Consider the following 17,193-nt stretch of genomic DNA (forward strand, 5'->3'; position numbering starts at 1 on the left):
GATACTATTGTAAGCCTCATTTCCTCTAAAGAAATTAATAAAGCTCAACTTTTGAGCCAGCTCAAAAATTACATTGATACATTGACTTTTTTTACACACATTCGTTCATTACAAAGACTTTCAAATATGCACTCCCCTTTTTAAAAAGTAATATTTCTTACTGTATATTTTAAGGAATTTGCAGTATGTTTTCAGGAACCTCCATTAATTCTGCTACTCCTATGATAACTATTGGTTATTGTTTAATTTGATAGTCTCTTAAAGATTTAGATGAAGTCTTTGGTAAGCCAGTGATTGTTCAGGCAAAGTAGTATAACTCAATTTTCCCTTCTGATAAAAACTTGTATGTTAGTATTGCACCCCACTACTTCCAGGGTGTTTTATATGCAGGGCTTTTAAATTCAAATGCATCGAAAATGTGCTCTTTGTCCTGACTGTAGATTTAAAATATCATTTCTTAGTATTTTTTTCTTTAAGTTTTACTTCTGCAGGAAGCATGTCAGTCGGTCTCATATTATAGTTCCAAACCATTTTAAATTTATGCCTATCTACACTAAGCAATTTAGAGTGAAAATTTGTTTGAATCTAAAAACATCACTCATTGATTGTGCAACTAAGAGAGATCTTCTGTTACTGAATCACCAAAAGTTATTGAAAAAAATTGCCACTTTATGTAGAACTGTGCACAGTTTATGAATTTTGGTCTAGTGCATTTATACTTACCTGTTGTACAAACTATTTTATATTCCAGGCAACCACAGCTGTTGAAAGGCATGATGTTAGGAAGACTTTCACTCACAGCTGGTAAAATTGCCTTTTATTAAAACAACCGGTTTCGTGGCTTTAAGCCGCGTCATCAGATGAACAATGGTAAAAGATTATAGGCATACCCATCACTCTTAGTGAAAAGTTACTATTCAGAGAAAATCATCAATATTATGGCAGGCGAAAGCTAAAGAAGAATATTTGTCAAGTGAATCGACATTAGATTTTAAAGATGGTTAACTGAGCTGGGAGTTTTGTATCAAGATGGATTATGTGAAAATTTATGATTCGAAATTAAGTGTAAAAGAAGTGACAGATATAGTCGCATCATCACCACGTGGTGCAATTTCAGTTTTCACTGGGACAACAAAAGAAACATTTGAAAACAAAAAGATGCAGGCAAATTTTAAAGAATGGGGCACTTCTTCTTTACCTTCCACTCACGGTAATATTGTCAACATTCTCTAATAGTAGCTTTTGACTTGGAGCGATTGGTATGCCTATAATTTTTTAACTTTGTTCACATGATGATGTGGCTTAAAGCTGTGAAACCTGCCGTGTTTTATAAACGACAATTTTACCAGCTTTGAACACAGTTCTTCCTAATATCATTACCTATTGTGACTATATTTAATTGAAATAATCAGAGAATGTACAGTGAGGAAACCAGAACAAATACAACTACGATGTTCATATCAAGTCCTGGAATCCTTCAGAAAATCTCTGATGGCCTGATATTATCGCTCTCGTAGGAGTATGTGACTCAGTGCAGTTGTTAGATTTCCTTACAGCCAGCCAGTTATGCAGACACTTAATTTTGTCAGTTAGTGTTTTAGTAGTAGTACCAGTAGTTATGCTTTTCTTATTAATTTTATTTATTTATTAATGTACAGTTTATTACATTTTTAGTACCTCAAGCAATATAACCTCTTTTATAACTTCAATATGTTATGGATCAGGAACACTGTAACTGTGATGAATAAAGATTTTTGGAAATAACTGCAACCAGTCACCTTTTGTGGTGGTTCAGTATTTATTATGCCATGACTAGTTTTGAGCTGCCCAATGATTCATCATCAGACCACTGCCTGAACCACCACAAAAGGTGACTGGTTGCAGTTTGATGTAAATAATTCCTGAAATTTTGCCACTGCCACAGTTACAGCTTATTTGTTTCATGTTTTCTGTTTTGTGTCAACTGCACGACCCCCACAGTGTTGCAAACTATCATTAAAAGTGTGTACCATCTGATGATGAATCACTAGGCAGCTCTAAACAAGCCATGATATAATAAAAACTGAACCGTCACATAAGATAACTGGTTTTGGTTATTTGTGAAACATGCAATCTTTACGCTCTTTTTTCTTAAATATTTCCCTCCTTTTTCTGTTTTATATAAATAATTTTAGTTTGCATGTTTAAATTACTGTGTCTCTTGTTCCCAGAATTAAGATTAAAACTGTGGTAACAGTATGAAGTATATTAATAATAGTAAATAACCCTGAAAGCCCATTGTCTGAACATTTCCTGATTCTTTATCTGACAGATGCGACAAAAATACAGTAACACAACTTTCTAGACTAGTTCATTGTTACTTGCATACAAACTGACTACATTTCATTGCATGATTTATTGATGGGGTGGGTAGATGACTATTCTGAATTTTTGACATTTGTAGCTATGCGTAGAAGGAACCCAAGTACTTTACTTAGCACCAGCTGCCATCAACATAACAGTCTGAATACAATGCATCCTGCGTGCATCGCATTTATACACTCCTCAAAAGAATTTGAGAACACAGGCATCACTCTCTGTATGTTTTATCTATTTTGATACAGGCAGTACCTGTGGTATTATTGCATAGCTTGAAATCTTCATTTTCAGTGTATGTATCTAAAGTCATTTACCATCTATCAGCTGTGTTATGCATTACAGTATCCAGTGACCCCTCAGAAGGAAGTGAGCACCAGTGTCCCATATTATCTAGTGAGGTACACAGATGGCAGTTGTCATTTATTCATTTGTGGGTGTGTATTCAACCAAGCACATGCAGGGTGGCATCTTAATGCAGTGCATGTAGTAAGGGTAGTTTGTTTGATCCAAGAAGGATGGATTTTCTGTTGTATTGCTGCAGTTGCCATTGTCTCTCAATCACTCGTTTATAGGTTGTGATTACTTACTTACATCTCCTTGGTGCTACGGCCCTTGTGGGGCCTTGGCCTCTCGAAGGTTGTGAATACACTACAGGGAGACAGTTTGGTGCACACAATGAGTTGGACAAGGTTGCCAACACTTTACAAGACTGCATGAAGATTGATATCTGGCCATCTGTGCAGTGCGGCATCGTATGGCTATCACCAGAGCACTGCAAGACAATCTCAGAATGGCTTCCAGAGCCATTCTGTCCATTCAGACTGTAAGTAATAGGTTACAGGGAATGATCTTATCCAGATGTTCTGTTCGAGTACCCTGCTTGACAGGACATCTCACAGCTCACCCTCAGTTCTGCCGTTCCCATGTTGCCTGGCAACTTCATCAGTGGTGAAACATGTTACTCACAGACGACTCCTGATTTTCTCTAACACAGCATGATGGGTGTTTATACGTTTGGAGATGCCTCGGTGAGCAGTTCCTGCCACCTGCCCAGCAAATCAACAGATTTGGCTAGTTTTGTGATGGTGTTGGGTGGCATCATTGTCGACAGCCATATGGATCTTGTCATTGCCTTACTGCCAGGCTGTATATCGAACAGATGGTGTTGGATCATGTGCTGGCTGGCTGCTGCGTGTGAAGGTGGCCCTGAATTCCATCTTATGCATGATAATACCAGGGCCCATGTGGCGGGCATCATAGGACTGTCTTGCGACCCCTGGACATTGAAGTGATGGAATGGCCAGTGGTGATTTGTGCCCTAAACCATAATTCTCAAGGGCTCTCAATAAAGAATGGGAATGGCTACCACAGTGTGATGTACATAAACTTGTATGGAGTGTGTGTGCTACATAGGTGTTGGGCAGTGATAAACCCTCTCAGAGGGAATTCATGTCACTGAAGCTCTTAAAGTAACCTGGGATGAAGGGACAAATGATTCTTTCTATTTTGTTTTCGACACCTGTCGGACATTGCAGTTCTTATTAGAGAAATGAATGAGACTGTAATGATTTTTTATTGTGTACTTAATGTATGAAAGATAAAGGTATAAATTGGTAACATACCCTGCCCTCAATTATTGCTCTGTGGAATATGGCAGATATTGAAAGACATGTTCCACTAATTCTTTTGTGTAGTGTATGTTAGTACTGTGGCTTTCTCAAATTATATGAGCAGATTTGTGATGTATGAACAACAGACTGAGGCATTGAAGAGCTTTTGTAGCGAAAATAACATCAATGAAAATGTCTGGAGCATCTGCTGTGTGAAAATCAGGTGTAACTTCTAGTGAGCCCAAAATATAACCCTCAGAATAAAACATAAAAATTTAAAAAAAGGTGATAAAGCAATATTAAAGCACAGTAACATCCAAATAGAACATAGACACATTATCATTCTCTCCAGGCATAAGAAAACAGTGTTAGAACGGTAACACTATCTGTCTAAGATCTTATTATGTAACAACAAAAACAATCAATTTTTGACAAAATAATTTAATTGGATAGATAAAAAATCTACTCAGCAAGTGGCAGCACACGCACATAAAAGAGGGTTGTAATCAGGCAAGCTTTTGGAGCCAGTGACTCCAAGGGTTACTTTGATAGTGCTTGTTTTGCCAGTTACAGGGCTACTGTGGTGCTGATACAAAGGTGCTTAGGGCAAGTCTTGCAGTGGAGATGGTCACAGTGGTAGGAGCCACAGGGTAGGGAGATGGGTACAGTAGGAGCATAGGGTCTTACAAGAATATTGCAGGGATTGGGAGGGTGATGAAAAGCTATTCTAGGTGTGGTGGAAAAGATTTCAGACAATGGATCTCATTTCAGGGCATGATTTTAGGCAGTCATGGCCCTGTCTAAGAAATCTGCTTTTGAATTGCTGGTGAGGTGACAGTGGTGTATTGTTGTAAAGAGTCTGCATCTGAACAAATACATTTGCCTCAAATGTCAAGGCTGTATGGGAGGGAATGTTTGGTATGGAAAGTATGGAAACTGTCAAGATGTAAGTACTGCTGTTTGTTGGTAGGTTTAGTGTGGATGGAAGTGTGTAGCTGGCCTCCAGTAAGGACAAGATCAACATCAAGGAAAGTGGCATGGGATTCGGAATAGGACCATGTGAAATTTAATTGGGAGAAGATATTCAGAGATTCTAGGAATTTTAGCAGGTCAGTCTCTCAATGAGTATATATGGTAAAGACGCCATCAATGTATCTACCCCAAATCAGGGGATGAAGGCTTACGGATTCCAAGAAAGCCCAATACCCCGCCCCATTAAAAGGTTTGCATAGGAAGGAGCCATGCTGGTTCCCATGGCCGTACCCCTGATCTCTTACTATGTGCTATACAGGGTGTTACAAAAAGGTACGGCCAAACTTTCAGGAAACATTCCTCACACACAAAGAAAGAAAATATGTTATGTGGACATGAGTCCGGAAACACTTTCCATGTTAGAGCTCGTTGTATTACTTCTCTTCAAATCACATTAATCAAGGAATGGAAACACAGCAACAGAACGTACCAGCGTGACTTCAAACACTTTGTTACAGTAAATGTTCAAAATGTCCTCCGTTAGCGAGGATACATGCATCCACCCTCCATCGCATGGAATCCGTGATGCGCTGATGCAGCCCTGGAGAACGGCGTATTGTATCACAGTCGTCCACAATATGAGCACGAAGAGTCTCTACATTTGGTACCGGGGTTGCGTAGACAAGAGCTTTCAAATGCCCCCATAAATGGAAGTCAAGAGGGTTGAGGTCAGGAGAGCGTGGAGGCCATGGAATTGGTCTGCCTCTACCAAACCATTGGTACCGAATCTGTTGTTGAGAAGCGTATGAACACTTCAACTGAAATGTGCAGGAGCTCCATCGTGAATGAACTACATGTTGTGTTGTACTTGTAAAGGCACATGTTCTAGCAGCACAGGTAGAGTATCCTGTATGAAATCATGATAACGTGCTCCATTGAGCGGAGGTGGAAGAACATACTGACAAAACTAAAATGAGCTCTAACATGGAAATTAAGCATTTCCAGACACATGTCCACATAACATCTTTTCTTTATTTGTGTGTGAGGAATGTTTCCCGAAAGTTTGGCCGTACCTTTTTGTAACACCCTGTATAATCATTAAGGTAAAAGAAGGGGCCTTCGGAAGTGTGTCATATTTGTACATTGAGGTATGGCAGTAACTCAAATCTATTTATAGGCTTTTGAGTGCGCACTGAAGCTATGTTACTCAGGACAGCTATTTCAACTTGAGTAATAAGGCTACTTACATACAAATAACAGCAAAGAAGTTGAGTAGCAGCTGAAATTGCAGTAACACATCTGTATAGAAACTGAAACTAGAATAGTAAACATGGAGGGTAAGTGACACAACTTACAGTTTTTAGAACAATAGGTTTTTACGTTGTGGAAGGTAAAAGTGAAAAGTCACTTCAACCACTGATGATGAGACATGGAACTGGATAGGATGAGAGGGAAATACACATGATGAGGTCCAATAAATAGCTCTCGGCAGCTTCATTTTCTCTAAATGTACATCCATTTTCTGCAGACTACTGTGAAGTGCATGGCAGAAGGTACTCTCGTTTGTATCACACATTAGGATTTCTTAATATTCCACCTATGTATGGAAAATGAGAAAAATTAGTACTGAAGTGCCTTTGTGCTTGCTTTCGCTACTCTAATCATGTCTTTGCAATCTGTAGAGGAGCAATACATAAGAGGCTGTAGCATATTTCCAACTTCTCACCTAATACTGTTTCTTGAAACTTGTAAGTAGCCTATTTTCAAGTGCCTGTCAGTTCAGATTTTCCAGCATTTCTCCGATACTTCCCGATATGTCAAATGTGATAATTTTTGCTGTCCTGACTTCAGTACATACAGTATCCCCTGTTGGTCTTACCTGGTATGATTCTGCCACAGTTGAGCAATATTCTAGGATGAGTTGCATGTTTTCAAGCAATCTGTTTTGCATTTTCCCCATATTGTATTAATGAACTGAAGTCTACCTCATGCTTTAATTATAACTGAGCCTGTGTGATCCTTCAATTTCATATCCCCACAGATTGTTACACCCAGGGGTTTGTGTTGGCTATTCGAATTGTAATTGTGACTCACTAATATTGTAGTCCTATACAGGTTGCTAATCTTTGCACCACTTCGAAATCTTATCAAGAGCTGACTGTATACTTGTGCAGCTCTTTTCAGATAATACTTTAGGTAACTGCATTACCTGCTAAAAAAAGGAAGAAACAAGCTAATGTCACTGTCAGTATTATTTGCCATGTCATTAATACATGAACATCAAGGGTCCCACACTTTTTCCTGGTTCATGCCTGAAGTTACTTTCCCTTCCGACGATACTTCAAAAACTTGCGTGATCATTTCAGTTTCATAGAGCTAATGTACTAACAACATTTTATTAGTTTGTACAAGATCTGTGGTCAAAATCAGCTTTAGATAAATTGTTGCCGAATAATATGATGAGAGATGGCCAGAATTTATCAATCTTTTGATCGTATCAGCAAAAGCATTGTTGTACGTCTCTTGGATACTTGCAAAGAAAAGTTAATAACTTCTGCAGAACTAAGAGTTGCTATTTGAAAGCCAGTGACTTCCAATGTCAGACCTAAACAAAATGTCTGAGATTTCAATAACATTTTGATGCTATGTACAAGATACTATGCAAAACATCAGAGAATTTCATTACAAAAATCAGAAAACTGTACTTACGTCCTAACGTCCTTTATCACCTTCCAAGTAGTCACCTCGAACATGCAACAATCCCAGATTTACTCACATTTTTGGAATCACTCCCAGATGTCTGCATGGTGAAGGGTGTTCAGCATCAGTTGCAATTCCATTTGGATGTCTTCGATCAAGTCAAAACATTGCCCTTTCAATGTGATTTTCATCTGTAGGAATAGGTGGAAGGTACATGGGGTCAAGTCTGGCAAATAGGGAAGGAGGGGGGCCCCTTTGTCATGTTGTTTTTGGCAGGGAATACCTTCACAATGAACAAGGTGTGCACGAGTGCATTGTCATGGTGTACCAACCAGTCTTACTTTTTTGATAACTCTGGCTGTACACACCAAACATTTTCCCCTCAGTTACCTCAAAACCTCACGGCAGTAAAACTGGCCATTGACAGTGTAACCAAGTGGAGAAATCTCATTATGGACTATTCTCTCTCTCTAAAAGAGAGAGAGAGAGAGAGAGAGAGAGAGAGAGAGAGAGAGAGAGAGAGAGAGAGACGTCATGCTGCTGCAAACTTGTCTAGCTCTTTTCGGCCTTGGAGATGATGGAGTTTTCCATTGTGATGATTGCTGCTTCATTTCAGGGTCATAACCATAGATTCAAGATTCATCACCTGTTATGACTCTGGATCAGAGTTTTGGACACTCTTGAGCTCTTTATTGCAGCTCAGTTCATGTCTGAATCCTGAGGTTTTGTTGGTCGATGGTGGGGAAGGTGAGACGCAAACTTCGCTGCAATTTGTCAGTTGTTCAGTTCATTGGCTAGAATTCATTTACATGCACTTTATGAGAGCCCAAGATATTTACAAACATCGCAAATTGTCTGCCTTTGGTCTTCGTGAATCACGTCACATGCTTTCTTGATTATTTCCGGTGTTGTGCATATTGACAATCTACCAGAATGTTTGTGATCATCTACAGATTCTCGGCCTTCATTGAAGTGCATGAACCACTCAAATGTTCTTTCCTGAATCAGTACAGTTTCACTAAATGCCTCTGTCAGCATGTGGTGGGCTTCAGCTGCGGTTTTCTGCAACTTCAAGCAGAATTTTATTCAAATCTATTGCTCATTCACGTTATCCATTGCACTATTTGCAGAATCACTGAAACGTGTCCTGCCGTGCATCTCTACAACTCATAATGCGCGCACCAAAGTTGACACATTTTTATGCCATGGTACCTCAAGACATCCAGCAGTGGAATGACATGCTGGTACTATTTGACCAGTACAGTGAAATTCCCGGATATTTTGGGTAGCAACTCGTAAAATAACATAACAGAACAAATCTTTCAAAAAGCTGCAAAAGCAAAACAAAAATACTAAATTCAAAATTATTCTCATCTATGCAAGAAATTTGTATCTACATCTACATGATTACTCTGCACTCTGCCATTCACATTTAAGTGCTTGGCAGAGGTTTCATCAAACCACAATCATACTATCTCTCTACCATTCCACTCCCGAACAGCGCGCGGGAAAACAAACACCTAAACCTTTCTGTTCGAGCTCTGATTTCTCTTATTTTATTTTGATGATCATTCCTACCTATGTAGGTTGGGCTCAACAAAATGTTTTCGCATTCGGAAGAGAAAGTTGGTGACTGAAATTCCGTAAATAGATCTCGCCGCGACGAAAAATGTCTTTGCTGTAATGACTTCCATCCCAACTCGCATATCATATCTGCCACACTCACTTACGTGATAATACAAAATGAGCTGCCCTTTTTTGCACCCTTTCGATGTCCTCCGTCAATCCCACCTGGTAAGGATCCCACACCATGCAGCAATATTCTAACAGAGGATGAACGAGTGTAATGTAAGCTGTCTCTTTAGTGGACTTGTTGCATCTTCTAAGTGTCCTGCCAATGAAACGCAACCTTTGGCTAGCCTTCCCCACAATATTATCTATGTGGTCTTTCAAACTGAAGTTGTTCGTAATTTCAACACCCAGGTACTTAGTTGAATTGACAGCCTTGAGAATTGTACTATTTATCGAGTAATCAAATTCCAACGTGTTTCTTTTGGAACTCATGTGGATCACCTCACACTTTTCGTTATTTAGCGTAAACTGCCACCTGCCACACCATACAGCAATCTTTTCTAAATTGCTTTGCAACTGATACTGGTCTTCGGATGACCTTACTAGACGGTAAATTACAGCATCATCCGCGAACAACCTAAGAGAACTGCTGATTGTCACCCAGGTCATTTATATAGATCAGGAGCAGCAGAGGTCCCAGGACGCGTCCCTGAGGAACACCTGATATCACTTCAGTTTTACTCGATGATTTGCCATCTATTACTACGAACTGCAACCTTCCTGACAGGAAATCACGAATCCAGTCGCACAACTGAGACGATACCCCATAGGCCCGCAGCTTGATTAGAAGTCGCTTGTGAGGAACGGTGTCAAAAGCTTTCCGGAAATCTAGAAATACGGAATCAACTTGAGATCCCCTGTCGATAGTGGCCATTACTTCATGCGAATAAAGAGCTAGCTGTGTTGCACAAGAATGATGTTATCTGAAACCATGCTGATTACGTATCAATAGATCGTTCCCTTCGAGGTGATTCATAATGTTTGAATACAGTATATGCTCCAAAACCCTACTGCAAACCGATGTCAATGATATAGGTCTGTAGTTCAATGGATTACTCCTACTACCCTTCTTAAACACTGGTGCGACCTGCGCAATTTTCCAATCTGTAGGTACAGTTCTATCGGTGAGCGAGCGGTTGTATATGATTGCTAAGTAGGGAGCTATTGTATCAGCGTAAACTGAAAGGAACCTAATCGGTATACAATCTGGACCTGAAGACTTGCCCGTATCAAGCAATTTGAGCTGCTTCGCAACCCCTAAGGTATCTACTTCTAAGAAACTCATGCTAGCAGCTGTCCGTGTTTCAAATTCTGGAATATTCCATCCATCTTTCCTGGTGAAGGAATTTAGGAAAACTGCGTTCAGTATTGTTTGATTATTGACCAAGTTTTGGACTAGCTATACAGTATAAGCATGTCATATTGTAATAAACAAACTAGGCTTCTGAAAAAAAAAAAGAATTGGCACTGTACTTACATAAAATTTCTGTTAATGTTTACATTGAGTATTCTGAGAAATTAGCCTCTTCCATAATTTTAGTTGGTATATTGTCTTGTAGCAAACAGTCCTAAGTATCTAAAAGTAACAGAGAACACCCATTAAAAAGACATATGAACTAACATGTGCAAAGATATAGCGTGAACTCAATGTAAGAGTCATTGTAATGAGGTTTCCTGAACAGAAAAATATTTTTGGAATAAAAGGAAACAATACACTAGTTATGTATAGGATGGTAATCCACTTGTTGCCCAGCATGACTTTTATAACAATACCTGGAAGAAAGAAGTTTCTTCAGCACAGAATGGTTGCTAGTCAAATTAAGACAAATTATTTCAGGCAGACGTAAAATGATTTAGCATCCTTCATTAGCAATTAGCAGAAATTAAAATGAGTAAGAAAATTACACCAAGTTGTGAAAGGCTTCAGGTGGGAGATCCCTTTTTAATCCTGGATTTTCCAAAGCTGTAACTTTGGGCTAAACCTAACTACTTCAGAATCAGAGTACATGCTGGCTGGAAGACAAGAACAAGGAATATTGAGTACACAAGTGGTTAGTGATAAGTAAAAGGGGTCAAGGAATATCTTGAAAGCATACTCATGGAAATAACAAAGTGAAACAGTGATGTAAGCCGGAATCCACACAAGTGGCAGATGCCTCTGCACTCTTGTTAAACTATTGAGCTCTCTGTGTTGAGACTGTTAAACACAGTTATATTAATTGTTGTACTTTATAAATGCCACACTTTGAACACTGGAACAGTTCCAAATCCAGGGAGTGGAGTGTTCACAGTGCCAGTCTGGAGGATCTCTGCAGATACCATAACGTTATTGGATCTGTTAGACTAGGGTCCTAGAATGAGCTGGATATTTGGTTATAAAGATTCACCATTATGGCACAAGGTTGCTGTGGACCTAGCACCAGTTGTGGAAGATATAGTGAGAAATGGATAGACAAGGAAATGAAGTCTTGCATATGACTGGAGTCTTGGTTCAACTGTAGGAAGGTTTTTGAAAACAAAATGGAGTGGTAACCTTAGTCGCAGTCATGTGGTCTTCTGGGCCAGATTGCAACAAGTAGTCTACAATATATGTTTTTCAGAAAGAGCGAGAGATTAGATCAGTGCATGAAAATGTGCAGATAGTATTTTTTCATTTTTTTTGTGAGCGAATAGAGCAAGAAAAACAGTAACTAATAATGGTGTGAATTACCCTCTATAATGGATCTCACACCCCCTTAAGTCTCAGAATCTTTTTTCCTGTAAGTCTTCTTTATGATTTTAGAAGGTCCTGTTTTCAATTATCAGTTTAAACCTGCTTCACAAATCCAATTTTATTTTCCAAATAAAGGCTCTGTAACTGCACATCCCTTATCCCAATCACAGTTGGATTCCAACGTCCCCAACTATATAGGGCACCATTTCTCTCTTGACTTCTGACTTTCATCTGTCACTGAATGGATGTTTACACAATGATAGTGCGTCCCTGTATGCACTTAAGTTGTAGGGCTAAATCAGCATGTCTGTCAAAAGTAGTCGGCAGTAGCCTTCATTATCCGAGGACATATGATGTCTCAATACAGGAAACGATATATTTTAACCAAGCATAGAAGCATTCTCTGATGTCATTCTCAGAATCTGTACTCATACATTTTCATTTAATATTCTATATGAAATAATGGATCAAACTTGCCCCAGTGTTGTTTACTGACATTGGTGTGCCTTTTAAAAAGCTCTTACAGAAGAAAATTTCTACTGCATTAATATTATTCTACATCATTAACAAAAATAAGGGACACGGGAAGGGAGGTATTTGGAGAAAAAGATATAACCAGTGATTCCATTTAAGGGATGATAGTAGTATTTTGATACCGATACCTGATATTATATATTTGAATCATGCCTGTCTTGCATAATGTCAACAGCATTCTGAGACGTTGTTATATACGATTAATTATGATCAATCAAGATACATGTGTTTGTCAATACGACAAAACAAAGATTACCAGAGAAAGAAAGGGAGAGAATTTTAATTAAAGTTCACAAGGGTACCTGTGCAAAAAACTTACTATTAATCTCAAGTCATGTTGGTTATTTTCTCTGAAAATCTTGTATAATTAAACTTTATTAGAAGTATTAATTCAGTAAAGTAAAATGTTGTATGGAGGATAAAAATGATGGTTTGAGAACAACTCATTGTATCACATAATTACGTGAGTAATTTTGAGTATAATCAATCATTAAGTTGACCTGCCTAGTAACAGTTGCAGTTGTATTGGAACCATTACTGATAGTTGATATCTAAGATGGTTTTCCCTGCTTCTAGTTATAGCTAAAACCACCTCCCTTATTTCTGCACTTACTTTTTATTTTCTGTTCTAAATAATCCATTCTGCACATAGTTGTGTAACATTTTCACCGTTGGCTACACTTCCATATTTTTTTGTCATTCATACTTTTCACTGAATTTTTTTGCTGTCTTGGTGTTTTAGCCTTTTTTCTTTTACTTTTTTCCCTGTGTTATAAATTGTTTACTCTTTTCTGGGTCTATGATTATCACAGTAATTAGTTCAAACAATGGAAAATCCAGGATGGAGTGTAACTGTAATTAGTTCAGTGAATTGTCTTTCTCGTATTGCTTATTATTTATTTGGTTTGTTCTGCTATTGGTCTTTCTTTCTGATTACTTGTGTTGTTAGTCAATCCTTTTGAATATTTACACATTGCAAATTATTTTTCAAATTCGCTTGGACATCCTTAGGATTCAGATGCTCTCTTTCATCTTCCACTTTGACATAACTAAAATTGCTCCTCCTATTTTGTTTCTTCATCTATTGTTCGTACATCCTTAAATTTTTAATTTGTATAGTTATTGTGAAAAATGAGAAGTTTCATGTTTTATCAATGATGCATAAATGGTTGTTCATATACAAATAAATTTGCCTGGCCTTCTTAATTGTTGCTTCTAGTACCAGTATGTAGTTGTGATATAGAATCTCACTTTTCAATTGGAAAAGTATATCCTCTTCAGTGGTGTGAATAATTGACATAGTGACACTAGACAGCTTTTGCATGTACATCCATGACAATCTTTTTAAGCAGAAACTTGTTTAATTTATGGTACAAAATTAATGTTTTATGGTACCTCAAAAAGAAATTGATATGTTTGTCAACATGATTCATTAACCTCACTAATGATTTGCGTGTTAAACCTAAATGTGTCTTATGCTAAAATTACCACATACAAACCTAGGAACAGTTTCCATGCTACGTGGTCAGTATGCCTATATCTAGTTGTCACAATTGCCTTGTGTTGGGTGAAGTTGGCTAACGAAAAACTATTGGTCCAAATGTGATACAAGCATAATATGTTACTATGTAGAAGATATTGTATCCAGTCCACTTAGTTCACTGTCTATACTAAGTGGGACTTTGCTTCAGCACCTGTTGGATTTAGTTCTGTTCTGGATGCTAAGATAAATTGTTTTTGCTAATTCAGAGATGTGATCTTGCCAAACCTTTTTACTGTAGTATTATTTTAGTATTAGAAAATAAGTGCCAGCTTACAAAAATTTAAGTGTCAGTATCACCTGCTGTTATCAGTGATTCGCACTTTTATGCCACTAAGTTACTGTGACAGTTTTAAAGTACAGGGTGATTCAAAAAGAATACCACAACTTTAGGAATTTAAAACTCTGCAACGACAAAAGGCAGAGCTAAGCACTATCTGTCGGCGAATTAAGGGAGCTATAAAGTTTCATTTAGTTGTACATTTGTTCGCTTGAGGCGCTGTTGACTAGGCGTCAGCGTCAGTTGATGCTAAGATGGCGACCGCAGTATCTGGAGATGTTAGAGAATTGGCTGTTCCCTCAGCTCGAACAAGAAGCACAACAATTCATATTTCAGCAGGATGGAGCGCCACCACATTGGCACTTATCTGTCCGTAACTACCTGAACGTCAACTACCCGAAGCGATGGATCGGCCGCCAGGCAGCCCGTGACAGAGCACTTCATCACTGGCCTCCAAGAAGCCCTGATCTTACCCCCTGCGATTTTTTTCTTATGGGGGTATGTTAAGGATATGGTGTTTCGGCCACCTCTCCCAGCCACCATTGATGATTTGAAACGAGAAATAACAGCAGCTATCCAAACTGTTACGCCTGATATGCTACAGAGAGTGTGGAACGAGTTGGAGTATCGGGTTGATATTGCTCGAGTGTCTGGAGGGGGCCATATTGAACATCTCTGAACTTGTTTTTGAGTGAAAAAAAAACCTTTTTAAATACTCTTTGTAATGATGTATAACAGAAGATTATATTATGTTTCTTTCATTTAATACACATTTTTAAAGTTGTGGTATTCTTTTTGAATCACCCTGTATTACTTTGCTATTAATATTTTGTGTATTTCTGTTGTGTTTAATATAGCATTTTATGATTACTTTTAAGAAACTAGTAAGTGTTTTATTTGGTTTCTAGGTGGAACGACTGGTCGATCGAAATATTGATAAGGCTGAAGAGTTATTGAAGAACAAGCAGCGCAAAGCAAAGCATTGGTACCATAGTTTTATTGGTGATGAAGACTATTTCCAGGTTCAAGAAATTCATATTTTCCTTGCTTCATTTGTTTTGGGTTTTTCGGTCGGAATTTTGACAGCCTCCTGAATCGAATGAAAAGAAAGAGCATTCATGTAGATTACTGTAATTTAAGGCATTTTACTAAACTTGAGTTATTTATTTCTGTAATGAAGAGGTAATAGTGAGTAGAACTGGATTTTTCGTGACTGATAAGAGCTTTAAGGCAGACTGTAGAATCTCATAAATGAATTATACAAGAGGTATATGTCAGACTGGTTTTTCCAGGTGATGTGGCTGGAGTATGCTTTGTGTAATTTATTTCAAGATAACACACCTAATTTTTGTCACCTTATAAATTATTATTTATTAAACGTAAGGTACCTAATAAGTTCCCTATGACTGATAATTTGAAAGTATTAACTGTTCACACAATTGATATGTGATATAGTATAGATTGTATGCAATAAATATTGTGTAGTAATAAATGATATTGTGTTTTGACAATTTTGTCCTTTTGGCATTATTAAAATTACAATGTATTTCATAAAAACTGCATAGTTGCAGAGGATTGCAATGTGTAGGGGACTGTAGAGATCCATAAAAATAATAGACAAACTATAGAAAAAGGGAAAGTCATTAACCACTTACATATATTAAAAAAAAAATTCTTCAATGTGTATTTACCTTTTTTATTCACATTGATGCTGGCATTTATATTAAATTGGGTCAAGCTACCATGGATGTCCTTTGCTTTGAGTCAGGGTAACAAAAGTACTTAAAAGTAGATGATCTGATTTCAAATTAGTGCTTTGTGATATGATTTATTATGTAACAATTCAACATGTACCAGTCACCAAACTCAATAATCATTAGCATTTATTTTCAGCAGGTGGTTATCAGGGTTTTTGGGCTTCATTTCAGATTTAATTAAAATTTTTTGTAGAGAGAATTCTTTTGTTGATAATGTTCAACTGATTTTTCATTTGTGTATAAATCTGAACTTTGTAATAGCCCCTTCTGTACTGGAAGTTCTTCTCAGTGAATACTTCACAATTGTAACATTATGTTTTGGATTATTAGTATGCACAAATATCCTTACAAACTGCATCTCATCCTGCACATATGGTAAGATACCGTTAATGAATAAATTTGTTCTTTTCTGCACTCATAATGCCAACATTAGTTTTATTGACTAACACTGCACAAAGCGAAACCAACTCAAATACTAATACAAATCCCATCATGTTTCACAGTTTGTTTGTCTGTTGTTGTTCTCTTGGTTTGCTGTCATGTTACATATTCATACACAACAGAGGAAAACTTGTTAGACTAAACATCTACAATTTATTTTTATTTTCATTGCTATTAGTGTACTGTCTTGTATATTTTTTATTTGCGTGGTTTTTTGCAATTGCCACCACGTACTTTAGCATCATGTAATATTTTAACAGTTTAAATGCTTTTTGATCTAGTGAAGATTTTATCTTGCAATTTTGGACCATGTGATTTGTTGATTCCTTTGTCCGAAACATTGGCAGTTATTGCTATAGCTAGGAAATATGCTGAAGTTATTTTACTTTATCCACCATGTGATCTTTTTGTATTAATGCCCAATTAATACCCAAAAAACATGCAACATTCTATTGTTTCGATTTGTTATATTTATTGACGTAATTTTTCCATACCCAAACTATGTCATTTGAAGCAGCCCGTTGTTGGTTCATTTGAAGCAGCCCATTGTTGGTTTTACAATGATAATTGTACTGTTATCAAGATGTCTACTTTGCTTCCTTCTCCAAGTAAAATTGATGCTTGTTATACTAAATAAATTATATAAATTTTTCCAC

At 37.5% G+C, this 17,193-nt stretch overlaps 1 protein-coding gene across 1 annotated transcript in view; it reads left to right on the top strand.

Annotated features, from left to right (window-relative positions):
* LOC124603132 (FUN14 domain-containing protein 1-like) overlaps positions 1–15,850 on the top strand; it is an 82,760-nt gene extending 66,910 nt beyond the window's left edge. The window contains exon 4 of the mRNA XM_047136373.1: positions 15,248–15,850. Coding sequence (XP_046992329.1) covers positions 15,248–15,433 — 186 coding nt within the window. The 3' untranslated portion in view covers positions 15,434–15,850. The remainder of the gene's footprint in view (positions 1–15,247) is intronic.
* Positions 15,851–17,193: the final 1,343 nt, after the last annotated feature.

The sequence above is a fragment of the Schistocerca americana genome, chromosome 1 (assembly GCF_021461395.2).
Source record: "Schistocerca americana isolate TAMUIC-IGC-003095 chromosome 1, iqSchAmer2.1, whole genome shotgun sequence".
NCBI classification, from domain to species: domain Eukaryota; kingdom Metazoa; phylum Arthropoda; class Insecta; order Orthoptera; family Acrididae; genus Schistocerca; species Schistocerca americana.